The following is a 25,917-nucleotide window of genomic DNA, read 5'->3' as shown; positions in this document are numbered from 1 at the left end:
AAATTCAGAAAATGCATTATAATAATAATGGAGTCCTTTTTCAAAACGTTATTGCTATGACCTTTCTATTTGTATTTTTCTTTTTGAGCAGTTGGGGGGGAAAAGTGTGGTTACTATCCAAAAATATTTGAAATAAAATTAAAGAGCAGCCTTTTGAACTACTTTAATTTTAAATTTAAACTTGTTTGTGTGTATATATTTATACACACAAATATATAAGTGTGTATGTAAATTTACAAATATAAACCCCAGCTCTGTATTTCTATGCGAAATTAGTGGGTAAATGGACTCTTTAAAATAAAAATGCTTCCAAAATTTGTATGGTTAATTTGTATATGCAATTATTTATTAATTATTTACGTTTTTTATTTTCTTGGTCTTAAGTAAGTTATAAAAATGTTATTGCACTCTGACTAAAAAAAGAATAAAATATAGAATGCATATAGTAGTAGAAAAAGAGAAGCGTTTTACCTAAATAAAATAACATTTGCCATGTTTATTTATTTGGTTGTTATGATGACCTATTTCTTAATAATTGTGAAAAAATAAATAAAAGCAGTTTGTCGAATGTTTAGGTCATGCGGAGAGGCGGAGTCACTCTGTAACCCGGAAGCAGATTGAGGTGAATGACGCGAGCCTTTAGGGTCGAATGGACAGACGGTAGAAATATGGCGGGTGTCAAGAGCAATAGCTTAGGCAATCATTCCAGTAATAAAATATTCTGGAGCCCGTCCGTCCGAGGACCGGCGTTCATTTTTATCTGTGTACTGTTGGCCAAGCCCGGGCGAGCTACGACGCACTGGGTGGTGACGGAGGACGGCAAAATCCAACAGCAGGTAAGCAACTGTGTCGTGTTTAGTCACTCCATCGCTCTCTAGATCATATTTACAAGACGAGAAAGACGAGAGAGCCTCAAAAATCACTTTCTGATCTGATTGTTACCCACTAACACTGCTTTATGCAGCTGTCAGGCAGATGCGTGTGTTGACAGCTGTTGTCTGCTGCTTATCATTATATCACAGCGCTCTCTTGTGCACTGATTCAATAATACTGTTCAAATCATCAGCCTGATTTGGCTTCCTGATGTCATCTAACCTGTGACCTAATATCTATCAGATAGTGACTCTTGCTCTAAAGCATGTGTGTGCATTGATTTTGCCTTTGCCTTTCACACGCTCTTTCGTTTTCAGGTGGACTCTCCTCTTAACTTGAAACATCCCCACCATTTAGTTCTTTTCATGCAACAAGAGACTCGTGTGAACTACCTCAAGAAGTTAGAGGTGATGTTAAGCCTCACATTCAACATAGCCTAAAAGGATATTTTATAATGTGCCTTGTCTTGAAGAAGACCGCTCTTAAGTAAACACGCTTCCCTAAACTATTAGCCTGACAGTGAATTATTGTTCATTTTGCAGAAGCAACTAGTTGCTCAGAAGATTCATATTGAAGAGAACGAGGACCGGGATACTGGTTTAGAGCAGCGGCATTACAAAGAAGATGCGGACTGTGTCACAGCTAAGGTTCCTCTGGGAGACTTGGATCTCTATGATGGCACTTTTATATCCCTGGAAAGCAAAGACATAAAGTAAGTGTTTGCTTATGGAGGAAATGTGTTTCCTCAGGTTATTATTATTATTTTTTTTAGTGTAATAAACATTTCAGTCGTTGTTATCACATACGTCATTCCATTTTTATTATTGTGGTTTTCCAGTCCAGATGATATTTTGGATCAGATGTCACCTCTACCTACAGACCTGGAAAAACCTGACTGCACAACAATTCTCGATCTCCCTTACAGCATTCATGCTTTTCAGCACCTCAGGGTGAGTGTTTTAAGCAGCACCCTTACACATATCGTTATCTTATTCTCTCACATGTACCCTCATTGTCTTTGTCGCTCTGGTTTCTCTCTCTAAGGGTGTCCAAGAGAAGGTAAACCTAACATCCCCCTTGCTTTCAAAGGATGACCCAATCTTTGCCTCCCTGCCTCTTAAGCTGGGGCAGAGTATGGATGAAGTTGGGCATCAGATACACCAGGCCCTACTAAAAGTAAGTTGATTTGCTTGATTTATATTCTTCTGGGTTTCCACAATCATGGAAATCCTTGAAATGTTACAGTTAGGATTTCTAAGCCTGGAAAAGTCTGGAATTTTTGGTCCTTGGAATTTTTATATTAGGTGTCTTTAACTACTATGTACTAACATTGAAATTAATCATTTGATACAATTAAATTGTGTTCATACATGTTTTTACATTGTACTTATACCTGCATGTAATTACAGCTGCAATTCATTTCTGTAAATACATACAGTATATAGCCTAATTACACAGTTGACCTTCCCTTACCATTTAATACACACTTAAACTTACCCACACCACCAAACCTGTCCTTAACCTTACCCGTGTCCCACCTCAATAGCAGCTAAAGTTTTTTTGCAATACAATATGAACACAATTGTACTTTGTACTTATTTTTTGATGTAAGTACATAGTAGTTAAGGACACCTAATATAAGTGTGACCAAAATTTCTATAGTGACTGGAAATCTTTGTTGTTATGTTCTCCTCTAATTTAATATGATTATTCTTCTTAAGATGCAAGCAGCATCAATATGCGGGAATGAGGGAAGCAGCCTTTGTGACACAAAGCTAATAGTTTCTTTTGGCAGTGGTTCTCGACTGGTTTCGCCATGGGACCCAGATTTTCCCATGGTCATTAAGCTGCGACCTAGATTTTCTCAAAAATGGTTCACACACTCACCGTCCCACTTTAATTAACATACACATAAATTGTAAGAGTATCACTAACACTGATAAAAAAGAAAAACAGTATAATAAGGTAAGGCTATTAAATAGCAGTCACAAACTAGTTTATGTTGTGTTAGTAAGTATGTAAAGTTACTTAGCCACCACAGTCATTAAAAATATAGAAAATAACAAAAATGTAAAAAAGTATTTTTGGTTAAGGTTACAGAAAATACAGTTACCATACACAACACTAACATGAACTGTTTATGAACCATATGGACACTAATCCTGATGAATAGAATGAACATCATACCTGCATGCAAATCTTTCCCAGCTAACACACAACATACCAGTTATGTAATTTATTGGTACTTTTTGGTAATTTTGTAAGTACCACGTTGCACGCTCGTAATTTCATTCGCTCTTTATATATAGTGAAGTGATATACAGCACGCCAATTGAAGATTGCACACCGTGAGCAGGACAGGAAAGTTAGTTTTTCTGTGGTGAGGATTTTTATTAAAGTTACGAAAATAACATTAGAATAATGACAATGACGTAGCCTGACAACATCTCATTTGACCTCAGATACTGAATCAGGACAACGTGTTTTTCTCAGGCACACTTTACTTAAACTGCGTCTGACAGAAGAGTCAAGGGCTTTCACGCACGTCTTTTAAAATAAAAGTCTTGCATCAGTGAAAGATTTAGTATTACGTTTTTTGTGTGCGTTTTTGTTTCTTTGACTACAACTACACTCAAAATGGTCTTGTGACCATCCGGTCTTATGGTAAACAAAATGCTTTACTTTGCGCTTCGGTGATTAGAAAGTCGTTCTTCCAACCACATTAAATTATTAAATATTGGTACAATACTTTTTAATGGACAGTATATTAGGGTTTTTTGTTTTTTTATATCAGTTTTGGTTAATATTGGATATTTAATTGTGCATTCTCAATTTCTCATATCCCTTATTTTTACATTTAACCAACTTAAATTTTCATAAAGTTCATCTTTAATAACACTAATAATTTAATAACATCGTTAAATGTCATTTTTAGCAGATCTCAAAATGAATACCCATTTTTATACTGTGGTACCTGAAATACAAATGTAAATCTAGGAAAATGTACTCATAACTGGAGAAGTTATTGAAATGTATTAGTGGAAACTGAAATCTCTTCATTTTTCTCTATGGTGCAGTTTTCCCTCTATGATTGCAGTCTTTAAATTTTCACAGATAACAGCAGAAGTCAGCTGAAATTGTCATCCCTGAAGATTAATGATGACCGTCTTTCTTTTCTTTTTCCAGAATTCCTCTTCATGGGTGCTTTATAACTTGGCCTCTTTCTACTGGCGGATAAAGAATGAACCCAGGCGTACTGTGGACTGTGTGGTCCGTGCCCTCCATTTTTCTCCAAGGTAACTGGAAATGACACATGGACACAAATGGCAGATGTATCGCGTGCGTAGCATATGAACAGTGAAATTGGTCTCTCGCCACCTACACAAAGAACTTCACAAGTTGTGTCATCTTGTTTTGCATAAATTTTCATGTATTTCCACTTTTTTTCCACAGGCAGCACAAAGACGTTGCTCTCGTCAACATGGCGAATGTACTTCACAGAGCACACTTCTCAGCTGACGCAGCCATCCTTGCCCATGCGGCTCTGGATCTCACCACCGATCTGCTAACCAGCCATTACACCCTGGGCAACATTTACGCTGTGAGTGCAGCGTTGTGAAGAAGAGGGATGGCTTCTTGAAAATACATTTTAAAAATGTTTTTGAACTTCCTCATAATCCTCTGTGCTCACACTTTCTGCTGGACAGGAAATGGCAGTTTTGGTTTAGTATCTGATTTCCTTGTTTTGTATCAAATGACACAGTTCCTTTTGCATCTCTCTCCTTCCTCCTGTGTCTCTGGTAGATGTTGGGGGAGTATAATCACTCGGTGCTGTGCTATGAGCAGGCCCTGCAGGCTCAGCCAGGCTTTGAACAGGCCCTGAGGAGGAAACATGCCGTCCTGTGTCAGCAGAAGCTGGAGCAGCGGCTTGAGGCTCAACACCGGTAACATTTTTCTCATGGACTGTCACTCTTTTCCTATGCAGTCTCATTAGTAAAACCTTCAGAGTATGAAGTAGCCTTGTTACTGCTAATGAGTGGCTCCCCATACACTCACTAGATCATTGCGGAGCCGTTCAACAGGGGATCCGTGACCTCTAGGGTTGTACTGCAGGTCTCAAACCACTGATCTACATAAATGACTGGATTGATCATGATGTCATGAAAATTGAATCCACCGCACTTCTGTATTGGTATTCCACAGTATTCCTTTACATTCTATTGAATTAAAAAGAAATCGTCCGATTTTAATGAGAAAACATTACCTAATGAATCAGCGCTTTTAAAGGGATACTCCACTTTTTTTGGAAATAGGCTCATTTTACAACTCCCCCAGAGTTAAACAGTTGAGTTTTACTGTTTTCGAATCCATTCAGCCGAACTCTGGGTCTGGCGGTACCACTTTTAGCATAGCTTAGCATAGATCATTGAATCGGACAGGACCATTAGCATCTCTCTCAAAAAAATGACCAAAGAGTTTTGATATTTTTCCTATTTAAAACTTGACTCTTCTGTAGTTACATCGTTATGTAATGATATGACGCAGGGCCTAAAAATAGTCCCCAGCTCTGTAAATTCCAACGTGACCGGGACTAAGTTTGTCTAACTTATTAGACCTATTTTCAGGCGCTGCGTCATATCATTACGCCTGCTGGACTCATGGTACGGCAGCAAAGTTTCTTGATTATTACGCAGGAATGAGAGAATAGTTCCTAGCCATATCAGCCTAGAAAATAGCAACGTTACATTTTCCGTCGGTCTTAGTACACAATGTAACTACAGAAGAGTCCAGTTTTAAATAGGAAAAATATCGAAACTCTTTGGTCATTTTTTTTGAGGGAGATGCTAATGGTCCTGTCCAATTCAATGATCTATGCTAAGCTATGCTAAAAGTGGTACCGCCAGACCCAGAGTTCGGCTGAATGGATTCGAAAACGGTAAAACTCAACTGTTTAACTCTGGGGGAGTTGTAAAATGAGCCTGTTTCCAAAAAAAGTGGAGTATCCCTTTAAATCTGAAGACTCCCTGTACATTTTTACAACGCAAATGTTCTAAACATTTAAATGGTTTAAAAGTGCTGTATGTAAGTTCACATACTCGTTTCTCTGAAAAACACTTCTACAGCTAGTTATTTTATTTTGAAATGTGCTTTCCGTGTCGGAATGTCTGTTTTTGTTTTGGTCTGTGTGATCTCGCCCACTGCCAGTTCACCCAATAGTATTTCGACACCCCGGGATGCCAGTTGGCAGGAAACACAGTGTATTGCAGCCAGCAAACAAACTGGGTCAGAGATTGCAGATTCTACCCAGCCTAAAAAGCCTCGGTGTCCATCTAAAAATCTCTATGAACGAGAGCATATTAAAATGCGGATAAATCAACTCATCAACTTACAAGTGTGTAAGTCTCCTCGGCTTTCATTGTCAATTGCGCTCGTTCCTGTTGCGTTTCCTCAAACTGGCAACACGTGTGAGCACCGAGTCTGAGGAGGAGGGGGCGGGGGAAACAACGATCTCCGATATTTTTAATCTGGACTTTGGTCATTCTTACAGACTGTACCTTTAATTTGCTTAAAGTAGTGAATTTTCCCCACTTATTAAGTTACGTTCATTTTCATTACAGTAGCGGATATCAGATCTGCTGATGGACGAGACACCTCAACATTTGTATTACAAATGTCAAAATGATTCTTCTGAAATCTGAATACAGATTTATGCTTTGTAAGGCTTGTACATACTGCTTTATTCACCATGTGCAGTTATTCACTGTGGTTATGTAGATGTTGTGTTATGTAATATTGTTTTATTTGTATAGTAACTGTAAAAAGATTTGTTTTCAATGACAGCATGTATTTCGAAGCAGTAAAGATAATGATGTAAACATTGGTTAAATGAATAATTAGCTCAACAATTTATACAAATAGCATACAAATATATACAAATAACACTTAATTCATATGACTGAGCATAACGTTTCTTGTTGATGTTGTCTTACAAACTAAGAACAATATTCAATATTGACACAATATTCTTGTTTCTGTCAATATTTTGGTAGTTACAACAAATAAAGGACTAAAATGACTACTGTTCTGCATTTCTTACATTCGAATTTCAACATTTGGAGTGATAATAAGGAACTTATAATTGATTTCATGTTGATGACAAGGAAGGGGGCACAAATGAATTTGAGTTTGTGCTAAAAAAACACTATGCAAGTGTGAAATGAACACACGTCTTTCACTGTTTGTGTAGGTCTTTGCAACGCACCCTGAATGAACTGAAGGAGTACCAGAAGCAACACGATCATTACCTGCGGCAGCAGGAGATGCTGGAAAAGCACAAGCTCATTCAGGAGGAGCAAATCCTGAGAAACATCATCCACGAGACCCAGATGGCTAAAGAAGCACAACTCGGTTAGACGGCATGTTTTAGACTGCATATCTTCACCTTTCAGTTCCATTCATACAGTGTATGTTACATAGACCCACAAACTCAAGGTCCTATATAAGATTGTGCAATATACTGGATAAACAAGTTTCGCAAGCCTGCCAGATCTTGTTGACGCCAGGTTTATTGTCTCTCCTTGTTGCTCACATGAATGTGCATAAGAGGCATGTGATGTTTTGTTTCAGGAAATCACCAAATGTGTCATATGGGCCAGCAGAAGTTCACCCTGCACTGCCCTTTTGACTTGCCTGTACGGTATCACCGTGGAGAAGTGTTCGAAAATGTCAACTACATACAGGTGAGACTGAAAACATGTCACAATACTGATGTAATGTTGGTTGCAACTTCCGGTTCACGTGGACTTTAATAGAGACTAAATATTAAGCAGTTTTTTGACTCTTAAACATCACCACTGCACAGCTGTCTATAGCAGTGGTTCTCAACCTTTTTGGTGTCTGATTAGCTGAAACGAACTTGTTTCTAAAACGTTTCTAAAATGTTTTATGAAAGCAATATCTCCTGCTTGTGCGATATTGCTTTAGATGTCAGTCATCTCATTCTCTGACATGTTGTGTGTGTTTGTAGTTCGGTGAGGAGGTGTCAATAGCCAACAGTGTTGCACTGGTGTCCGAGTTGAGTGTGAATGAGAGTCACAGTCCTCAAAAGTCCTACACTGTGTCCTTAGGACGGGAACCTGCAGCCCACTGGGACAAGGAGATCACCTCTACGGATGTAAGATCTGATGAAAGTTTGAATGAAAGATGAAAGTTATGTGAAATGGGTTTAAATATGGTCAAGAGCTGATAAGCACTAAGCACTTTTATGGTTAGTTTATTATTTTATATATATATACTGTACATACACACAGTATACAGTGAGTATATATATATAGATATAGATAGTTATACTGTACATACACACACCGTATACAGTGAGTATATATATCCTGATCAGCCACAACATTAAAACCACTGAGAGGTGAATTATCTTGATTATATTTTTACAATGACATAGGGATGGGATTGATTAAGCAAATTATTGATTTTCATGTATCTGAAGCAGGAAAAATGAACTGAGTGACTTTGACAAGGGCCAAATAGTGATGGTTAGCTAGACGACTGGGTCAGAGCATCTCCAAAACGACATGTCTTGTTTGGAACAAGCCCTGTATGCAGTGGCTTGTTCCAAACAAAAGTGGTGCAAGGAAGGACAACCGGTGAACTAGCGTCAAGGCCATGGGCTCATTTATGCACGTGGGGATCTAAGGCTAGCCCGTCTGGTCTGATCACACAGAAGACCTACTATAGCCCAAAAACGTGATATTGCCCATGATAGAAAGATGTGAGAACACACAGTGCATCGCAGTTTGCTGTATATGGATCACCGTAGCCACAGACAAAATTCCCCAGATCTCAATCCAATCGAGCACCTGTGCATGTGCTAGAGCAACAAATCTGATCAGTAGGAGCCCCACGTCGCTACTTGCCGGACTTAAAGGATCTGCTGCTAATGTATTGGTGCCAGATACCACAGGACACATTCAGAGGTCTTGTGGAGTCCATGCCTCAATGAATTAGAACTGTTTTGGCAGCACGAGGGGGACTTGTACAATATGAGGCTGGTGGTTTAATGCTGTGGCTGATCAGTGTATGTTAGAACACAATATAAAGGTGTGTTCACACTATGTTGGAGTTACTGTAATTACATTATTCTGACTTGTAAAAAGTCATATTGTTCTGGAACTCACGATTACAACTTCAGAGAGCTCTGGAGAGATTTCGGAGTGTCACTTAACAATTGTAACGCCATGAGAAGACAATCAAAATTGTGGCAGCTTTAGCAGTAAAATGTAGTTCAGTAGTTATCAATTAACAGTTATCTGTTTAAAAATTCCAACAATTGGTAATGTCTTAATAATGCAAGCATAATCTGAAAAATAAACGAAAAACAGGCTACAATATAATTTAATAGCACATAGTTGGATAACTAACTAATTTCCTAATAAATATGACAGATGAACAATAACATTTTAAGACATTTGCATAACTTTTTTTTCTCGTGGTTTTGCATATTGATTACTTAAATTTTGCAAATTAATTTTGTGTTAATAATGTTGCCACAGAAACGTAATATAATTCCAATTCTGAGGAAGTAAAGCTCAGAGTAGAAAGTCCAGGTCGTCATGTCATCTAGTAATTACTGTTATTAGTGTGAAAGCACCATATGTCTGTACTGTCCAGTATATCTAGAGGTCACATTCTCTCTGGTTGTTGTGTGTGAACAGGAGAGTCAGACGGTGCTGTGGCCCAGGAGGTCTGACTGTGCTCAACGATTCCCCACGATTCCTCCTGTGCACCTACTTCCCACCTATTACCTGGTCCCTGAGTCCCGCAACTTTAAGTAAGACAAGTGGAACCGTAACATGAACTCTTATGTTACATTTCTTCAGTATAAACCACAAGATCACAGACACAATGTATAGTAGCATAACCTTTCCAGATGTTACATAATTTATTATAATTGATGATTTATTATGATGCTATTTTAAGGGCAGAAAGCATGAGAGTTTTGGCTGGATTTGGAAGCTGGAAACCAGGTCTGGTGTATTTTTATTTCTCTGCATTGTATTAATCAATGAGCTTTTTATTGTTGTTACCAGGGCTCTGAATATCCTCTTTGATAGCAAAAGTCCTCCACCACCAGAAAAGACACCAGACTGTAGCTTTAAAAGTCTTGTCACCGCTAGAGACCCGCTGGACTCTCTGGCCTGGGCATTGGAGAAGGAGCTGCCTGACCCACATGCTGCCGAGGTATGAGCCCGTTGTCAGCACTGTCAGTGTAAAAGAAGTTCTATACCACACCCTTATTTTAGCTGAGCTATTTGTGCAGGTAGATGAAGCAGTGGGATATTTGGTATGTGGGAGTGTTGTGTTTTCTTAGGTGAGTCATTCTGTATGTGTGTGTGTTTTGTGCAGGTGCTGCTGAAGCGCAGTGGTGGGAGGAGTTTGGAGCAAACCGGAGCACTGATTGCTCAGGCTCTGGACAAGGTAAAAGAATCAAGGCTGCATATGGCTCATATCGAGTGCATTAGCAGTTGCACAATTTGCTTTGTGTCGATAATTGGAGACCAAATTACTCCATTGAAATGTAAATTAAAGATTTAAAAATTTGATTTATTTAAAAAACTAAAAAGATTAGACTAATTGTGTAAGGATGGACAGTGTGGAGCTGTACAGACAGAATTGAAGAATCAATCAGTTTAAAATGAAAATGTAAAAAGTTATAGTAATATACCCTCATTTCTTTCCACACCCATATACTGTTCATTTTGCTATGGTTTTTTTTTTCTATTCAATGAGAGTTCATAGTTACTATTGACTGTTCAGCTCAGAAAAGGACAAAAATAATCACAATAAAAGCACCATAAAATACGACTTGTCACTGTAGTGTAATGTAAATAATATAAACTGTTCTGAAAGCATGCAATAAATTTGAGTGAGGAACAAACCCAAATTATAGCCATTATTCACTGATAATCTCTTTTACAATCTATTTTATAATGTAATTTATTCCTGTGATGGCAAAGCTGAATTTTCAGCATCATTACTCCAGTCTTCAGTGTCACATGATCCTTCAGAAATCATTCTAATATGATGATTTGCTGCTCAAGAAACATTTATTATTATTATCAGTGTTGAAAACAGTTCTGCTTCATATTTTTGTGAAAACCGTGATACTTGTTTTTCAGGATTCTTTAAATAGTGGAAAGTTTAAATGAACAGGATTTATTTGAAATAATTTTTGTTACAATGTAAAAGATCACTTTTGATAACTTTAATGTATTTTTGTATTTTATTTTTAAAGTATTAATTTATTTTAAAAAAAATCTTATTGCCCCAAACTTTTGAATGGTGGTGTTATAGTGCTGAATTGGCCTTTTAGGAACTGAACGGCACATGGTCACCGTCTTGATAGGGAACATTTCTATGTGAAGAGTCTTTAAAAACATTTGTGTATGTGTGTTCCACTGAATAAATATTGGAACCTAATGCAGGTGAGTAAATAATGACAGACATTTCATTTTTGATTGGATTCACATCTTAGAAATTGTTAGCTGCTTATAATTGGTTTTGTCTTTCTGCAGCATTTTTAAAATAGAAATAGAAATGTGACAGTAAAATCAAAAGCATTAAAGAAGATCAAATGGAAAGTCTCTTTCTCTCAGATGAATGGACCGCTGTGGTTGATGCAGAATGAGGCAGGTCTTTTCTGGCGTGCCAAAGGAAATGGCTCACAAGCTTTGCTGTGTCTGCGTCAGGCGCTCCATTCTACCCCTCCTCAGCACAGAGACATTCCTCTGGTCAACACTGCCAACCTGCTGCTGCACTACGGCCTGCATGAAGAGGCTCATGATCTGCTGCAACAGGCCCTGCAGATCAACCACTCTGAGGTACGCACTGACGTACGCACTGACACTGACCTACAATGGAGACCGTTGAACACCACACCTGTTATAGTGCAGACTTTGACTTCAACCACCCACTTTACACTGCAAGTGATTACATAACTAGATTGCAGTGTAGACAGCTTGTTGATTATCTTATTTTGACATGCCACCAAAGACATAGATATACAAAGATGGTTCACTCATATCACAATTGAATGGAGGAAACGGCAACGTGCAATATGGCAGAATATACCGTCCATGATCTCCCATGTTTCCTCTCCATCTCTGTACATCTCTGTTGGTGGCATTGTTTGTGAAAATGTACATAAGTCTATTTACGTCTACTAACTATCATTGCTTGCGTTGATTTACAGTGTCACATGCCTGCACGTTGAGCAAGATTTTTCTCCGAGGAGGGGGCTACAGCACTTGTATTATTGCACTGATATTGTCTATTAGCTTTGAGCAGACAGTGTTGAGCAATGTATTGGAGGAAACAGCATAAATGTAAAAGAGAAAAAGTTGCTTGTCAGATTTTCCTAACAAGCAACCATATTTTTTAAAATAGGCCCAAAAAACCGAGACCCGTGATTTTTTATTTTTTTTTATATATATATTTTTTACGACTTACCAAAAAAAGAATCCCACAGTCGCCTATTACAAGCGGACATGGCATCTCTGGTCTCGTTCATTTCTTTTTTGATTAGTGTTGCCACCTTGTGGCCAAACTAATCAGTGCAAAAAAAGTTGTGAAAATAAGTGCATGTGTTAGGTGACCACATTCAATTCAAATTTATTTGTATAGCGCTTTTCACAATACATATTGTTTCAAAGCAGCTTTACACAAAGTGCATTTCAGAAATGTACATACAGTTAGTTAATTAATCATGCATTAATTTAGGGCATAAACATGTCGCCAGCGTCGAGTCGTCTCTTCACAGGCGTCGAGTCGTCTCTGCACGGGTGTTGGGACATCTGTAGTTTCCATGGGAGGCTGGATACAAACTGAAGCAGACAATCTGTATTTACCTCGGGACTAGCGTCCCGAGATAACAACAGAAAAGCAGATGGGAAATAATTAGCGTAGCTGCTGTTCATAACAATAATGCATTCAATCTGATTCAACTGTAGTATAAAAGGTAAGTATTATGTGAATGCTTGGCTAAAGAAATGCGTCTTTAATCTAGTTTTAAACTGGGCCAGCGAGTCTGAGCCTCGAACAATATCAGGAAGGCCATTCCACAGTTTAGGAGCTAAATATGAAAATGCCCTCCCTCCTTTAGTGGACTTAGATATCCTAGGAATGACCAGAAGCCTCAAATTTAGTGATCTTAAAGAGCGCGATGGATTGTAGGGCGATAGAAGTTCCGTTAAATACCCAGGAGCTAAACCATTTAGTGCTTTATAGGTCATCATTAGTAATACTTTGTAATTTATACGGAACTTTATAGGTAACCAATGTAGAGATGATAGAATTGGTGTTATATGATCATATTTCCTTGACCTAGTAAGAACTCATTTGGACTAACTGCATTTTGGACTAACTGTAGCTTGTTTATTGAGGATGCAGGACAACCAGCTAATAAAGCATTACAGTAATCTAGTCTTGAGGTCATGAATGCATGAACTAACTTTTCTGCATCAGAAACTGATAGCATATTACGTAGCTTAGCAATGTTTCTAAGGTGGAAAAAGGCTGTTCTTGTAACATATGAAATATTATTTTCAAAAGATAAGTTGCGGTCTAATATAACACCCAGGTCTTTTACTGTAGTGGATAAAGTAACAGGACATCCTTCTAAAGTAAAGTTGTATTGTAAGAGGTTTTGTGGGCAGTTTTTTTGACCAATAAGTAATACCTCCGTTTTATCTGAATTTAATAGCAGAAAATTACACGTCATCCAGTATTTTATATCTTTAACACACTCTGTCAATTTAGATAATTTATTGTTTTCATCTGGTCGATGAACTATGCACATAGTCTGCATAGTTACAAAAAGTGAGTAGGGTATTCCTCCCATTCAGGACTGCAGTCCTAGGACAGCATTTCTCTAGGAACCTAATTTTAATAATTTGTTTTTATGTACATTCAAATTTAGAATAGCTGCTCCCGCTGGCTCTTATGTTCGTGACTAGGGGTGTAACGATACCCTCATGTCACGATTCGATACATATCACGATACTGAACTCACGATACGATATTATTGCGATACTCAAAGACATATGATAAAAGGTTAACAGAAAATGAACTGTTGATTAAAATGCTAAATTTGATATTACATTATGTGTGTAAATGAATAGGCTTGGACTTGGTGCTGGAAACCCAATACAGGACAATAGAGACACCAGAATAACAATATTCATGATTCTGAAGCTGAAAATACTGAATTATTTTAGACGAACATGCTTGATCTCTGTCACTGACTAGATATATTTAAAATAATGTAGGCCACTTTTTACACAAATATTCCTCCATTGCATTATTATACATTATATTCAACATTATATATAGTAGTTTAATGTAGTACTGACACTAAAACTCTGAAAGCTTAATTTTTTTTCTCGCACATTAATTTTTATTTTGGGTGAACTATCCATGATACATATTGTTGCATTTTTGTATTGCGATATATTGTGACACCCCTATTCGTGACTTAGTAAGTGTGGCTAGTTGATTGTTCGCTTACCTGCGGACATGCGGGTGTCACTTCAAACTTGAATTGAAATTTTAGTATTTTGATACAAGTCAGAGGGCATTCATTTTTTTCATAATTTTTTTTTTAATCATTCGCTCTAACATGTTTAGTTGACAGCCCTGATATAAATGTATTTTATAAATGACACATTTTTAATGAAAGAAATTTGGATGTATGCTTTCTTTTCTTACTTGTGATTCTTTCAGTAGATGCCCCAACAAAAGCTTTTAAAAAAAAAAAGTTTGTTTGTCTCTCTCTCTCTCTCTCTCTCTCTCTCTCTCTCTCTCTCTCTCTCTCTCTCTCTCTCTCTCTCTCTCTCTCTCTCTCTCTCTCTCTCTCTCTCTCTCTCTCTCTCTCTCTCTCTCTCTCTCTCTCTCTCTCTCTCTCTCTCTCTCTCTCTCCACCAGCCTCACACCCTGTTAAGTCTGGTCAACGTTCACCTCTGTCAGGGTAACCTGTCTGGCGCTCTGGCAGTGTTTCGTCGGGCCCTGACTCTCATGGTTCACTGTCCCCAGTGTCGTGCCAGCCTGCCTCTAATGCGCTGTCTCCAGTTTTACCCCTTTCTTTACAATCTCCAGCACCAGGCCTGTCCATGTAAGTATCCTCCTATGTAAACCCATATGACCCTCCCATCACTGATCCAAGAGTTTTCCCCCTGGACAGCTACCCCCATTCACCTCCCTCCATCCCTCTCCCTGATGTTGCAACCTCAGCGGCAGAGCGCTCAACACTCTTTTTATAGCCCAGGCACTGTAATCTTTGAGCCAATTTTAGACTCTTTACCGTTGCATCTTCTATTCTGGGTTTGCTCCATTCCCTCTCCTGCTCCCCTTTTCTCTTCTCCTCAGCATCTTGTGCTGCTCCCCTTCTCTAGCTCAGCTCTCTCTCCCCTGGCACTCATCTGAGCGAGAGACACTTTGAAATAGCGAAATCGTGTCCTCAATAATTCAGGGCACTGAAAATAGCACAGGCTTTATTTAGATGCCACTGCACTCTGCAGACAAAAATGAACTCATTGTCCTCGTCTCATTTGGGGGAACTCTGAGCTATTGATTTAGGGATTAATTTGGCAACCCCCTTCTGAACTAACACACTCGTTTATTCAACAGTCCGAATGATAAAAATGTGTCCAAGTGTCCTGTTTTTCTACCTTTTGTTACTTTTTTTATATAAATAATGCAGTTATATTGAATTGAATGCAAGTTAAGCAACATGTGAGCTGAAGTGTGTGTGTGTGTGTGTGTATGTATAGCTGGCTCTGGCTGTGAGGCAGAGGAAGACTCTGAGCTGGAGGACTGGGACTCGGGCAGTAGCGGCAGGCAGGAGGCCTGGGACACTGATATGCCTGTGTCTGCTTTAGAAGACTCTCTCCTCTTTGAGAGTAAGATTAATAATGGAGCTTATGTGGCTTCTTTCTTTATGTTTGATGTTCACATAAGATGCAGCGGACTCCATCCAACTGTCTGAGACCAGTAACAAAAATGTTTTTATTTTGCATTTTTGTAATTTAGTAAAAAAGAATATATATATATATAATTATATTATATGTATATACAGTGAGGAAAATAAGTATTTGAACACCCTGCTATTTTGCAAGTTCTCCCACTTGGAAATCATGGAGGGGTCTGAAATTGTCATCGTAGGTGCATGTCCACTGTGAGAGACATAATCTAAAAAAAAAAATCCAGAAATCACAAAATATGATTTTTTAACTATTTATTTGTATGATACAGCTGCAAATAAGTATTTGAACACCTGTCTATCAGCTAGAATTCTGACCCTCAAAGACCTGTTAGTCTGCCTTTAAAATGTCCACCTCCAGTCCATTTATTATCCTAAATTAGATGCACCTGTTTGAGGTCGTTAGCTGCATAAAGACACCTGTCCACCCCATACAATCAGTAAGAATCCAACTACTAACATGGCCAAGACCAAAGAGCTGTCCAAAGACACTAGAGACAAAATTGTACACCTCCACAAGGCTGGAAAGGGCTATGGGGAAATTGCCAAGCAGCTTGGTGAAAAAAGGTCCACTGTTGGAGCAATCATTAGAAAATGGAAGAAGCTAAACATGACTGTCAGTCTCCCTCGGACTGGGGCTCCATGCAAGATCTCACCTCGTGGGGTCTCAATGATCCTAAGAAAGGTGAGAAATCAGCCCAGAACTACACGGGAGGAGCTGGTCAATGACCTGATAAGAGCTGGGACCACCGTTTCCAAGGTTACTGTTGGTAATACACTAAGACGTCATGGTTTGAAATCATGCATGGCACGGAAGGTTCCCCTGCTTAAACCAGCACATGTCAAGGCCCGTCTTAAATTTGCCAATGACCATTTGGATGATCCAGAGGAGTCATGGGAGAAAGTCATGTGGTCAGATGAGACCAAAATAGAACTTTTTGGTCATAATTCCACTAAACGTGTTTGGAGGAAGAAGAATGATGAGTACCATCCCAAGAACACCATCCCTACTGTGAAGCATGGGGGTGGTAGCATCATGCTTTGGGGTGTTTTTCTGCACATGGGACAGGGCGACTGCACTGTATTAAGGAGAGGATGACCGGGGCCATGTATTGCGAGATTTTGGGGAACAACCTCCTTCCCTCAGTTAGAGCATTGAAGATGGGTCGAGGCTGGGTCTTCCAACATGACAATGACCCGAAGCACACAGCCAGGATAACCAAGGAGTGGCTCTGTAAGAAGCATATCAAGGTTCTGGCGTGGCCTAGCCAGTCTCCAGACCTAAACCCAATAGAGAATCTTTGGAGGGAGCTCAAACTCTGTGTTTCTCAGCGACAGCCCAGAAACCTGACTGATCTAGAGAAGATCTGTGTGGAGGAGTGGGCCAAAATCCCTCCTGCAGTGTGTGCAAACCTGGTAAAAACTACAGGAAACGTTTGACCTCTGTAATTGCAAACAAAGGCTACTGTACCAAATATTAACATTGATTTTCTCAGGTGTTCAAATACTTATTTGCAGCTGTATCATACAAATAAATAGTTAAAAAATCATACATTGTGATTTCTGGATTTTTTTTTTTAGATTATGTCTCTCACAGTGGACATGCACCTACAATGACAATTTCAGACCCCTCCATGATTTCTAAGTGGGAGAACTTGCAAAATAGCAGGGTGTTCAAATACTTATTTTCCTCACTGTATTTACAGACCCTTTCCAAAAAAATAGAATATCATGGAAAAGTTTATTTATTTCCATAATTCCATTCAAAACGTTAAACTTCCATAGATTATAGATTCAGGGCCCACAAATTAAACGATTTCAAGTATTTAGTTGTTTATTTGTACATAATTTGGGCTTCCAGCTCATAAAACCCACGAAAACAGGATTAGAATATTACATGAAAAAAATTAGAATATTACATGAAATCACACAGTAATTACACAGTGATACCATGGTCATTGAACCAGGTTTTGGTTATTTTGGCAGTGTGGGCAGGTGCAAATCCTGCTGGAAAATGAAGGAAGCATCTCCATAAAGCTTGTCTGCTGAAGGAAGCATGAAGTGCTCTGAAAATGTCCTGGTAGACGGCTGCGTTGAGTGGACAGCACAGTGGACCAACACCAGCCGATGACATGGCTCCCCAAACCAACACAGACTGTGAAAACTTCACACTGGACTTCAAGCATCTTGGATTGTGTGCCTCTCCATTCTTCCTCCAGACTCTGGGACCTTGGTTTCCAAATGAGATGCTCTCATCAGAAAAGAGGACTTTGGTCCACTGTGCTTTATTAAATCCAGAGTCAACGCAGCCGTCTACCAGGACATTTTCAGAGCACTTCATGATGACTTCATTTTCCAGCAGGATTTGCACCTGCCCACACTGCCAAAAAAACCAAAACCTGGTTCAATTACCATGGTATCACTGTGTAATTACTGTGTAATTTCATGTAATATTCAAATTTTTGGAAATCCTGTTTTCGTGGGTTTTATGAGCTGGAAGCCCAAATTATGTACAAATAAACAACTAAATACTTGAAATCGTTTAAGTTGTGGGCCCTGAATCTATAATCTATGGAAGTTTAACGTTTTGAATGGAATTATGGAAATACATCCCCATATACTGATTGGCTTCATCACTGTCTCCTCTCCACCAGTAAGCTGGTATGTGGTGGGCGTTCTGGCGCAATATGGCTGCCGTCGCATCATCCAGGTGGATGCTGCACATTGGTGGTGGTTGAGGAGATTCCCCCTTTCATATAAAGCGCTTTGAGTACCTAGAAAAGCGCTATATAAATGTAACGAATTATTATTATTATTATTATTAATAAATAAACTTTTCCATGATATTCTAATATTTTTGGAAAGGGTCTGTGTGTGTGTATATATATATATATATATATATATATATATATATATATATATATATATATTATATATATTATATATATTATATATATATATATATATATATATATATATATATATATATATATATATATATATATATCTATATCTTAAATATCTTATTCATTTTCATGTTGTCGTATTTCCTTTTGACATTGTTCAAAATCCTGAATCTCTCTTTCCAGGTTTAAATTTATTGTGTAAATTATTGAGGTTAAATAGGTCCATTTTCTATTGTCAATAGTTTAGCAATGTAAGAAGCACAACACACACAGAAGTCACTTTCAAACCAAGCAGCTTTTTGTTCAAATTTGCTCAACCAACTTGAACACGTTGGATTAACTATGTGGGGAAATATTTTGCTCTCACAAGAAATTCCTGGTCTTGTGGATTCCTGTTAAAATGCCTGGATTTCGTCCACTAAACTTCATTACAAAATAATTGTGACTGTATCTTTAGGGTCTTAAATTGGCTCTGTGCAGGAAAGGATAGTACCATAGTAAGCATACTATATATGTGATTTTTATGTCTTTCTCGACACATTTTGATTATTTTATCAAAAATCAAGAGACTGCCTCAAGAGACTGCATTGAAATATTTAAATGTGATTTTCAAACAAAAAAACAACAGATTATATATTTCATAAACTGCATTAAAACGCATAGAAAATGCAAACATGGAACTCAGTGTAATAATTTTGTAATACAACAACTTTCTCCATGCTTTATGGACATTTTACTCAAGATTAAATTTAAAAGTGTGAAAAAAAGTCTCTGAGATGGTAACTGTCCTGTCCTTGATAAATTAAACACTGTTGTGAGGTCATGTGATACAGCAGTATAGCACACTACTATTTAAAAAATGTATGGTTGCATAATTTATACTGTTTCATATTTCATGCTGTTTCTCTTACTATTTTTAAACAATAGCTGGCAGGACACATGGCGTACAATAGTATTTTATTTCAAATAGCCATTATCACATTGCTGATGTCAATCCACATGGAAATAAATGAATAAGGATTTCTGCATAACTTTTGATTCTAATACAGTGTGCTTCTTAACAACAGCTTTCCTCTTTACTTTTATTCTCTTGTCTTGTGCAGAGGTGGTGGTGGACAGTAACGGCTCAGGGGAGGCGAGTGGGCAGGAGAGGGGCCGAGAGCAAAAGGCCGAGGGGGTGGAGGAAGAGGAACAGGACTGGCGTCTGAGAGAAGAGCTGATAGGAGCGTTTGAGGGGGCTCTGGACATGAACGGGAAGACAGGGGACCTACGGGGCATCCGCGTGCTGAAAAACGACAGGGTCATGGGGGCGAGAGGGGGAGGACCCTGCTTCGGCAACTGTGAGGATGATGAGGGAGCTGAATGGGTACGTCTTTCTGTTGAAAAGTTCAGGAATGGTTTGCATTCGAAATCGAAGTGAATTTGACTCCTGTTCTTTTCTGTCCCTTCAGATAACATTCCAGGTGAAACGCGTGAAAAAGCCCAAAACTGATACCTCCGAGGGTTGGGTGGGAGATGGAGATGTTCGTCAGAGTGAACCAACATCAAGCAACTCCATCCTTGAGATCAGTGGGCCCACAATCCCCTCACCTGGACCTTCAGGTGCTGAGAATGAACTGAGAATGCTTTGACTATCAACGCAGAGCAGTGCTATTTTAGTATTATTTAGATACAATTATAGTGTTTATTCATATTTTGAATATTCTTACTCATATTTTATATAATTATCAGTTTTATATTAATATTTTGTTATTTTATTTTGTTTTATTTGTTTTGTTTTTAATATTTCTGTTTAGCTTTATTTTTATTTGTAGTACTTCCACTTCAGCTTAAATTTCAGTTCGTTGTTTTAAAATCATTTTTGTTAACAAAAAATCTTTTTTTCTTGATAAGATAAAAAAAGATAAGAAAAAAAATCTTAAACTGAAAACGTAAAGATTAAAAGTTTTCATCTAATATTTCTATTTTTTGTTGCAAAAGGAATTGAGACAACATTTAATGTGTTGTGTTTATAGAGCGATGGAAGGACTACAGCAGCCTGGGTTGGCCCGGTCCTGAGGAATGTCAGCGCACACGTCGTGTGGACCTCACAACTGTGGCTAGTACCTGGTTGGCTGTGTCTGCCAAGAACATAGAGTAGGATATCATTCCTAGGGTCATTCTGTACCCTTAAAACACAATTGGGATGCTTTCACAGTTGGCTCTTTTCCACTAACATATGATTCTGAACTCCTCACAGTATCACAGAGCATATAGATTTTGCCACTCCACTTCAGGAACCTGCGGTGGAGCCGGTGTGCAATGCCAACCTCCCTGCCAGTATGCACACACTCGACCATCTGAGCGGTGTGGCCAACCGCGGAGGCATTCACTATACTGGAGAGAGTCAGCTCAGAGAGGTGCTTTTTTCCTCCTGTTTACATCCGTGACTGATTCTGCTGATCTGAAAGCTTCTGATGTTTGTGGATGGCTGTCTTGTCTTGTCTTGTCTTGTCTCACTCCTGTTCTTCTGTCACAGGTGTTGCAGAATCTGGGAAAAGATAAATTTCCCTCACTGTCTTTTGAACAAGTGGGAACACGTATTGCTAAGGTGTTGGAAAAGGTATGACACGGTGTTGTCTGCTATGGGAATGTAACCAAGTGCGGTCACATGCACTTTAAAAGTTGCCTTCAGTTGGATTAAAACTATTTGTTTTTTTATAATGTCATTTCTGAATGATGTCTGAAATGATATACAAGTCTGGTTTTTGCAAAGTATCAGACCTACAACTGCCATTCAAAAAGTTTGAGTTTGGTAAGATTTTGTAATATTTTGGTTACCAAGGCTGCATTTATTTAAAATCATGAAATATAATTACAATTTAAAACCATTCAAATATATTTATATTATAAAACAATCTATTTAAACATTTAATTTATCCCTGTGATGCAAAGCTGAATTTTAGCATCAGTGTTCAGTGTCACATGATCCTTCAGAAATCATTCTGTTATGATTTGGTGCCCAAGAAACACTTATTATTATTATTATTATTATCATCATCATCATCATCATGATTAATGTCGAAAACAGTGTTGTGCCGCTTAATTTTTTTTGTTTTTTTTTGTGGAAATAGTGGTAGATTCTTTTTTTTCAGGATTCTTTAATGTATAGAAAGTTCAAAAGAACAGGATTTATTCTAAATGTAAATCTTTTGTAACATTATAAATATCTTTGCTCTTCAAAATTCAATTCTTTCAGAAAAAAGAAAATCTTACTGACCCCAAACTTTTGAACAGTAGTATAGATAATGTGATAGTGCGGCTTGGTTTTTATCCATCATGTATACATCATGTATAATCGGACAAAAATTGTCCTTACAAACAGACAGGACAGTAGCTCAACTGTGCAAAAAAACACTGTTGCTCGATTATAACTGTGCGTGTAAATATATTTCATGACTGTTTGTATTTCTAGCTGAGAACAACTTGGAACTGTTGGAAAGTTTATCAGTGAAAAAGAGTGATAGAATTTGTTATATTTCGTGATCTGGTTGTTTGTATATCCATTAGAATCAGACGTCCTGGGTTCTGTCCAGCATGGCAGCATTGTACTGGAGGGTGAAAGGTCAGGGAAAGAGAGCCATCGACTGCCTCCGCCAAGCTCTCAACTACGCTCCTCACCAAATGAAGGTTCTGCTCATACACTTTTACTATTAAGGCCCCGACATACTTCAGGCAAAATCGAAGAACGAACTGGTGTGTCGTCATTTCGAACAATATCAGGCCGAAACGAAGTTCATTTGGTGTTTGTTTCGGAAGTTTGAAACAGCTTGCCAAAGCGAACTTTCCAGAAAGGTTCGCTCTGACTGGTAAACACCTTCAAACTACCATTGGTCCATAGCGATTATGTAATGGGTAGGTGTGCTATGTGGTAAAGCCTTAATGTTTCATGAATAGCTTCAGGTTTGAGTTTGTAACTAAGAAAAACTAAATATATTAAGGTTTGCATGCCGTGTGCTGTGGGCGAAAGAGCATGGGAGCACTTTTATATATAGGCTAATAATTGATATATTGACAAAACTGTTTTTGCGCATCTGCCCCCGCTCACATGCTCTTTCGGACACAATACACCAGACGGCACTCAAACCTTAACTATGAGTGCGATAAGACTTTTATCTTTTAAAATTAATAAGATAACTTTTTACAATGCAAATTTATGCAGGGAAAGCTGCACTGCAACAAATTCTACCGAATAGGTAAAATATTCGGCAGACACAGCCACTTCTCGTGTTTGCTGGATAACGTAAGCCAGGGGATAGCACAAAATTAGACATAAAGATCTAAAATTACTACGCAATTTAGTATAAAATTGCAATATAAATATTTTATACTATTTACTATGTGTATTTAAATGTTTAAAACATTGTATGATATTATACATGAATGAGTGCAAAGCATCTCTCCAAATCAAATGCTGCATCCCAATTAGCATACTATCCATCCTAAATAGTATTTGAAATTAGAATTAGTGTGTCCCAAATTGTAGAATGTTGAAATGACTATTCCAAAGATACTCGGACGGTCTCCTTTTTTTCCGGTTAGAATTCAAAGTGCAGATCCGTGCACACTCTAACCGCTAATATTGCCCACAACTCATTGCGCATTAGACGAGGATTCGATGAGAACTACAAACACGAATAAAATGTGTTCAGTAAAACTACAAACATGGCGGGTGTGCGAGTCTGACGGTTAAGTAGAGAGGTTTAGATAAAGGTGTTTGAGTGATTAATAATCAGCATCTAACCTGATGATGTTATCCACATTATATTTCATCTGCAACAGCATTGTGCACTTTTGTAAAGATACGTTTGGTCATTAACTTTTAAATGCATCATTATGCAATATTCTCCGCATGAAAGACCCTTGACTGGCAGGGTTCAGTCTTAAAATGTAACAGTACTGGTCGGGTCGGGTCAAACGACCTTGGCTACGGGCCGTGTTCGGGCTTCAGTTTAAAGCCTGTGCAGACCTCTACTCTGTGGCTCCACCTTCTTTGAAGTGGAAACATTCCGGTTCATATATTCTGTTGATCTGTTCAGTTTGTTGAGGTCAGACATCCACGAGTAAAAACATGAACACACTGTAGAGTTGCTTTATAGTAGGAATTAAAGTCGTAATTCTAATTGAAAGAGACCCTTGCACTTTTTTCATGTTTAATATTGTAAAGTTGCTTGATTTTAAGCAATCTATTGTATGAAGTGTTATATAAATAAATTTGACGTGACATATTCATCTAAATGCTCTCTGCAGTGTGGGCTGCATTGGGATGTTCGCTAACAGTGTATCGCTGCAAAGGTATTTCAAAATTCTTTTTACACCTAAGTGAAGAACAAAAAAAGAACTTTGCCGCGAGTATATCGGGGCCTTTGCAGTCTCAGAAAGTTCTTCTCCATTGGTTGGCTTGACATAAATATTTATTCCTGTTCTGTTAGGATGTGCCTCTCATCAGCCTTGCCAACATCTTCCAAAATGCAAGGCTATGGGAGGACGCCCTGACTGTGGCGCGCATGGCAGTGGAAATTGCTCCTCACTTTGTTGTTAATCATTTTACTCTGGCAAACGTCTATATAGCTATGGTCAGTGATATTTTTTTTTTTTTTGAGACCTACTATTATGAAGTATTTTATTGATGTTAAAAATGATGACTGTTTCTAATAAACACTTAAATGATATCTTCATAGGAGGAGTTTGAGAAGGCCATGCATTGGTATGAGTCGACTCTAAAACTCCAGCCAGAATTTGGGCCAGCCAAAGACCGTCTTCGTACCATCCAGTGCTACCTCCTCTCCAAGAGGGACCGCCGAGCTCCCTGAGAACACACACACACACACACACACACACACACACACACACACACACACACACACACACACACACACACACACACACACACACACACACACACACACACACACACACACACACACACACACACACACACACACACACACACAACTTGAACATGCTCCTTAATCTTAGCTATCAGTAAGGAACAGAGTGTTTGTCTATTTGTTGTCTTAATTTCATACATATAAACCATACCATTACTGTCTATAAGGTTGGCTTTCAATTGAGCAATGAAAACGGTTTAATTTTTTCCAGATATTTAAGACAATTTTATGATGTTTTATGGCTTAAGGGTTGTTTGATTATTATTATTTTTTTTAGTGAAACATCCTGATATTTCTAAAAAGGGATATTTCTTTCTGGGGTTGAGATTCAGTGTGCCTGACATTGAATGTGCCGGACTGTATGTTTGAATGCTAATGTGTTTTTTTTTTTTGCAATAACACAATGAATCTTTTAGTCCCACCATATCCATATGTCCCTCTCTCAGCAATAGCTGCTAGGTGTATAAAGGGTGTCTTAAAATGTTGTTTTTTTTCAGAATACATATTGTTAAAAGAAACACTATAACCCTTTCTTTTACACATCCACACATCCATTTAGTTCTTGCTAATGTTAACAGTTCAGACCGTTACATCTTGCTGTTATCTAGGCTTGTATGCTCCTTGTATCTGCCATCAAAGCAGGCTGAAGCATCTTGTACGTCCTCCTGTTGCTTTTTCTTAGCTAGAAATATCCACTACTGCAAACATGTGGAGAGGAGAGTTTCCCCTGATCGTTTACTGCACTGCTTTCAAACTACGGTTATAGCTGACATGGGAACAATCTTTAACGTTCAGGCTGAAGACAGAGCCACTGGCAATATTTAAACTAAGCAAAAGATCAATAACAATGTGGTTTGTGTTTTTAACAGCATATTTATTGCCGTTTTTTGAAAGGGACCTTCAATAAGGACATTTTGCTATAATACACTTCCAATCACTTTACTTTTCACAGCTGAGCTGTTGACTCTTAAGTTTTGAACTGTATTGTTCTATGTATAATACTTGGAAAGTCAAGATAAAAATTTGTTTGTTGTCCATAGTCTATGTGAAAGCATACAAGTTAATCAAAAATTAAATTGGAAATGGACATGAGGTTTTTAAAGACATGTTTATGATTGTTTTCTGATTAATGACCTAAATTAAACTTGAATCACACGTTCAA

At 38.2% G+C, this 25,917-nt stretch overlaps 1 protein-coding gene across 1 annotated transcript; it reads left to right on the top strand.

Moving 5' to 3' along the window:
- Positions 1-596: 596 nt before the first annotated feature.
- On the top strand, positions 597-25,917 carry ttc17 (tetratricopeptide repeat domain 17). Its single transcript, XM_084109264.1, has 25 exons — positions 597-836; positions 1,191-1,280; positions 1,416-1,585; positions 1,712-1,823; positions 1,918-2,049; positions 4,060-4,169; positions 4,327-4,474; positions 4,678-4,817; positions 7,121-7,281; positions 7,501-7,613; positions 7,901-8,047; positions 9,600-9,715; positions 9,975-10,125; positions 10,291-10,362; positions 11,541-11,765; positions 14,866-15,052; positions 15,711-15,839; positions 19,929-20,191; positions 20,277-20,427; positions 20,841-20,961; positions 21,065-21,224; positions 21,344-21,427; positions 22,375-22,494; positions 24,297-24,440; positions 24,546-25,917. Exons 1-25 carry the CDS (start codon positions 627-629, stop codon positions 24,675-24,677), a joined length of 3,588 nt encoding a protein of 1,195 aa, XP_083965390.1. The 5' UTR covers positions 597-626; the 3' UTR covers positions 24,678-25,917.

Source organism: Abramis brama, assembly GCF_963993115.1.
Source record: "Abramis brama genome assembly, chromosome: 3".
NCBI classification, from domain to species: Eukaryota; Metazoa; Chordata; class Actinopteri; order Cypriniformes; family Leuciscidae; genus Abramis; species Abramis brama.
This window is presented reverse-complemented; position numbering and strand designations above follow the sequence as displayed.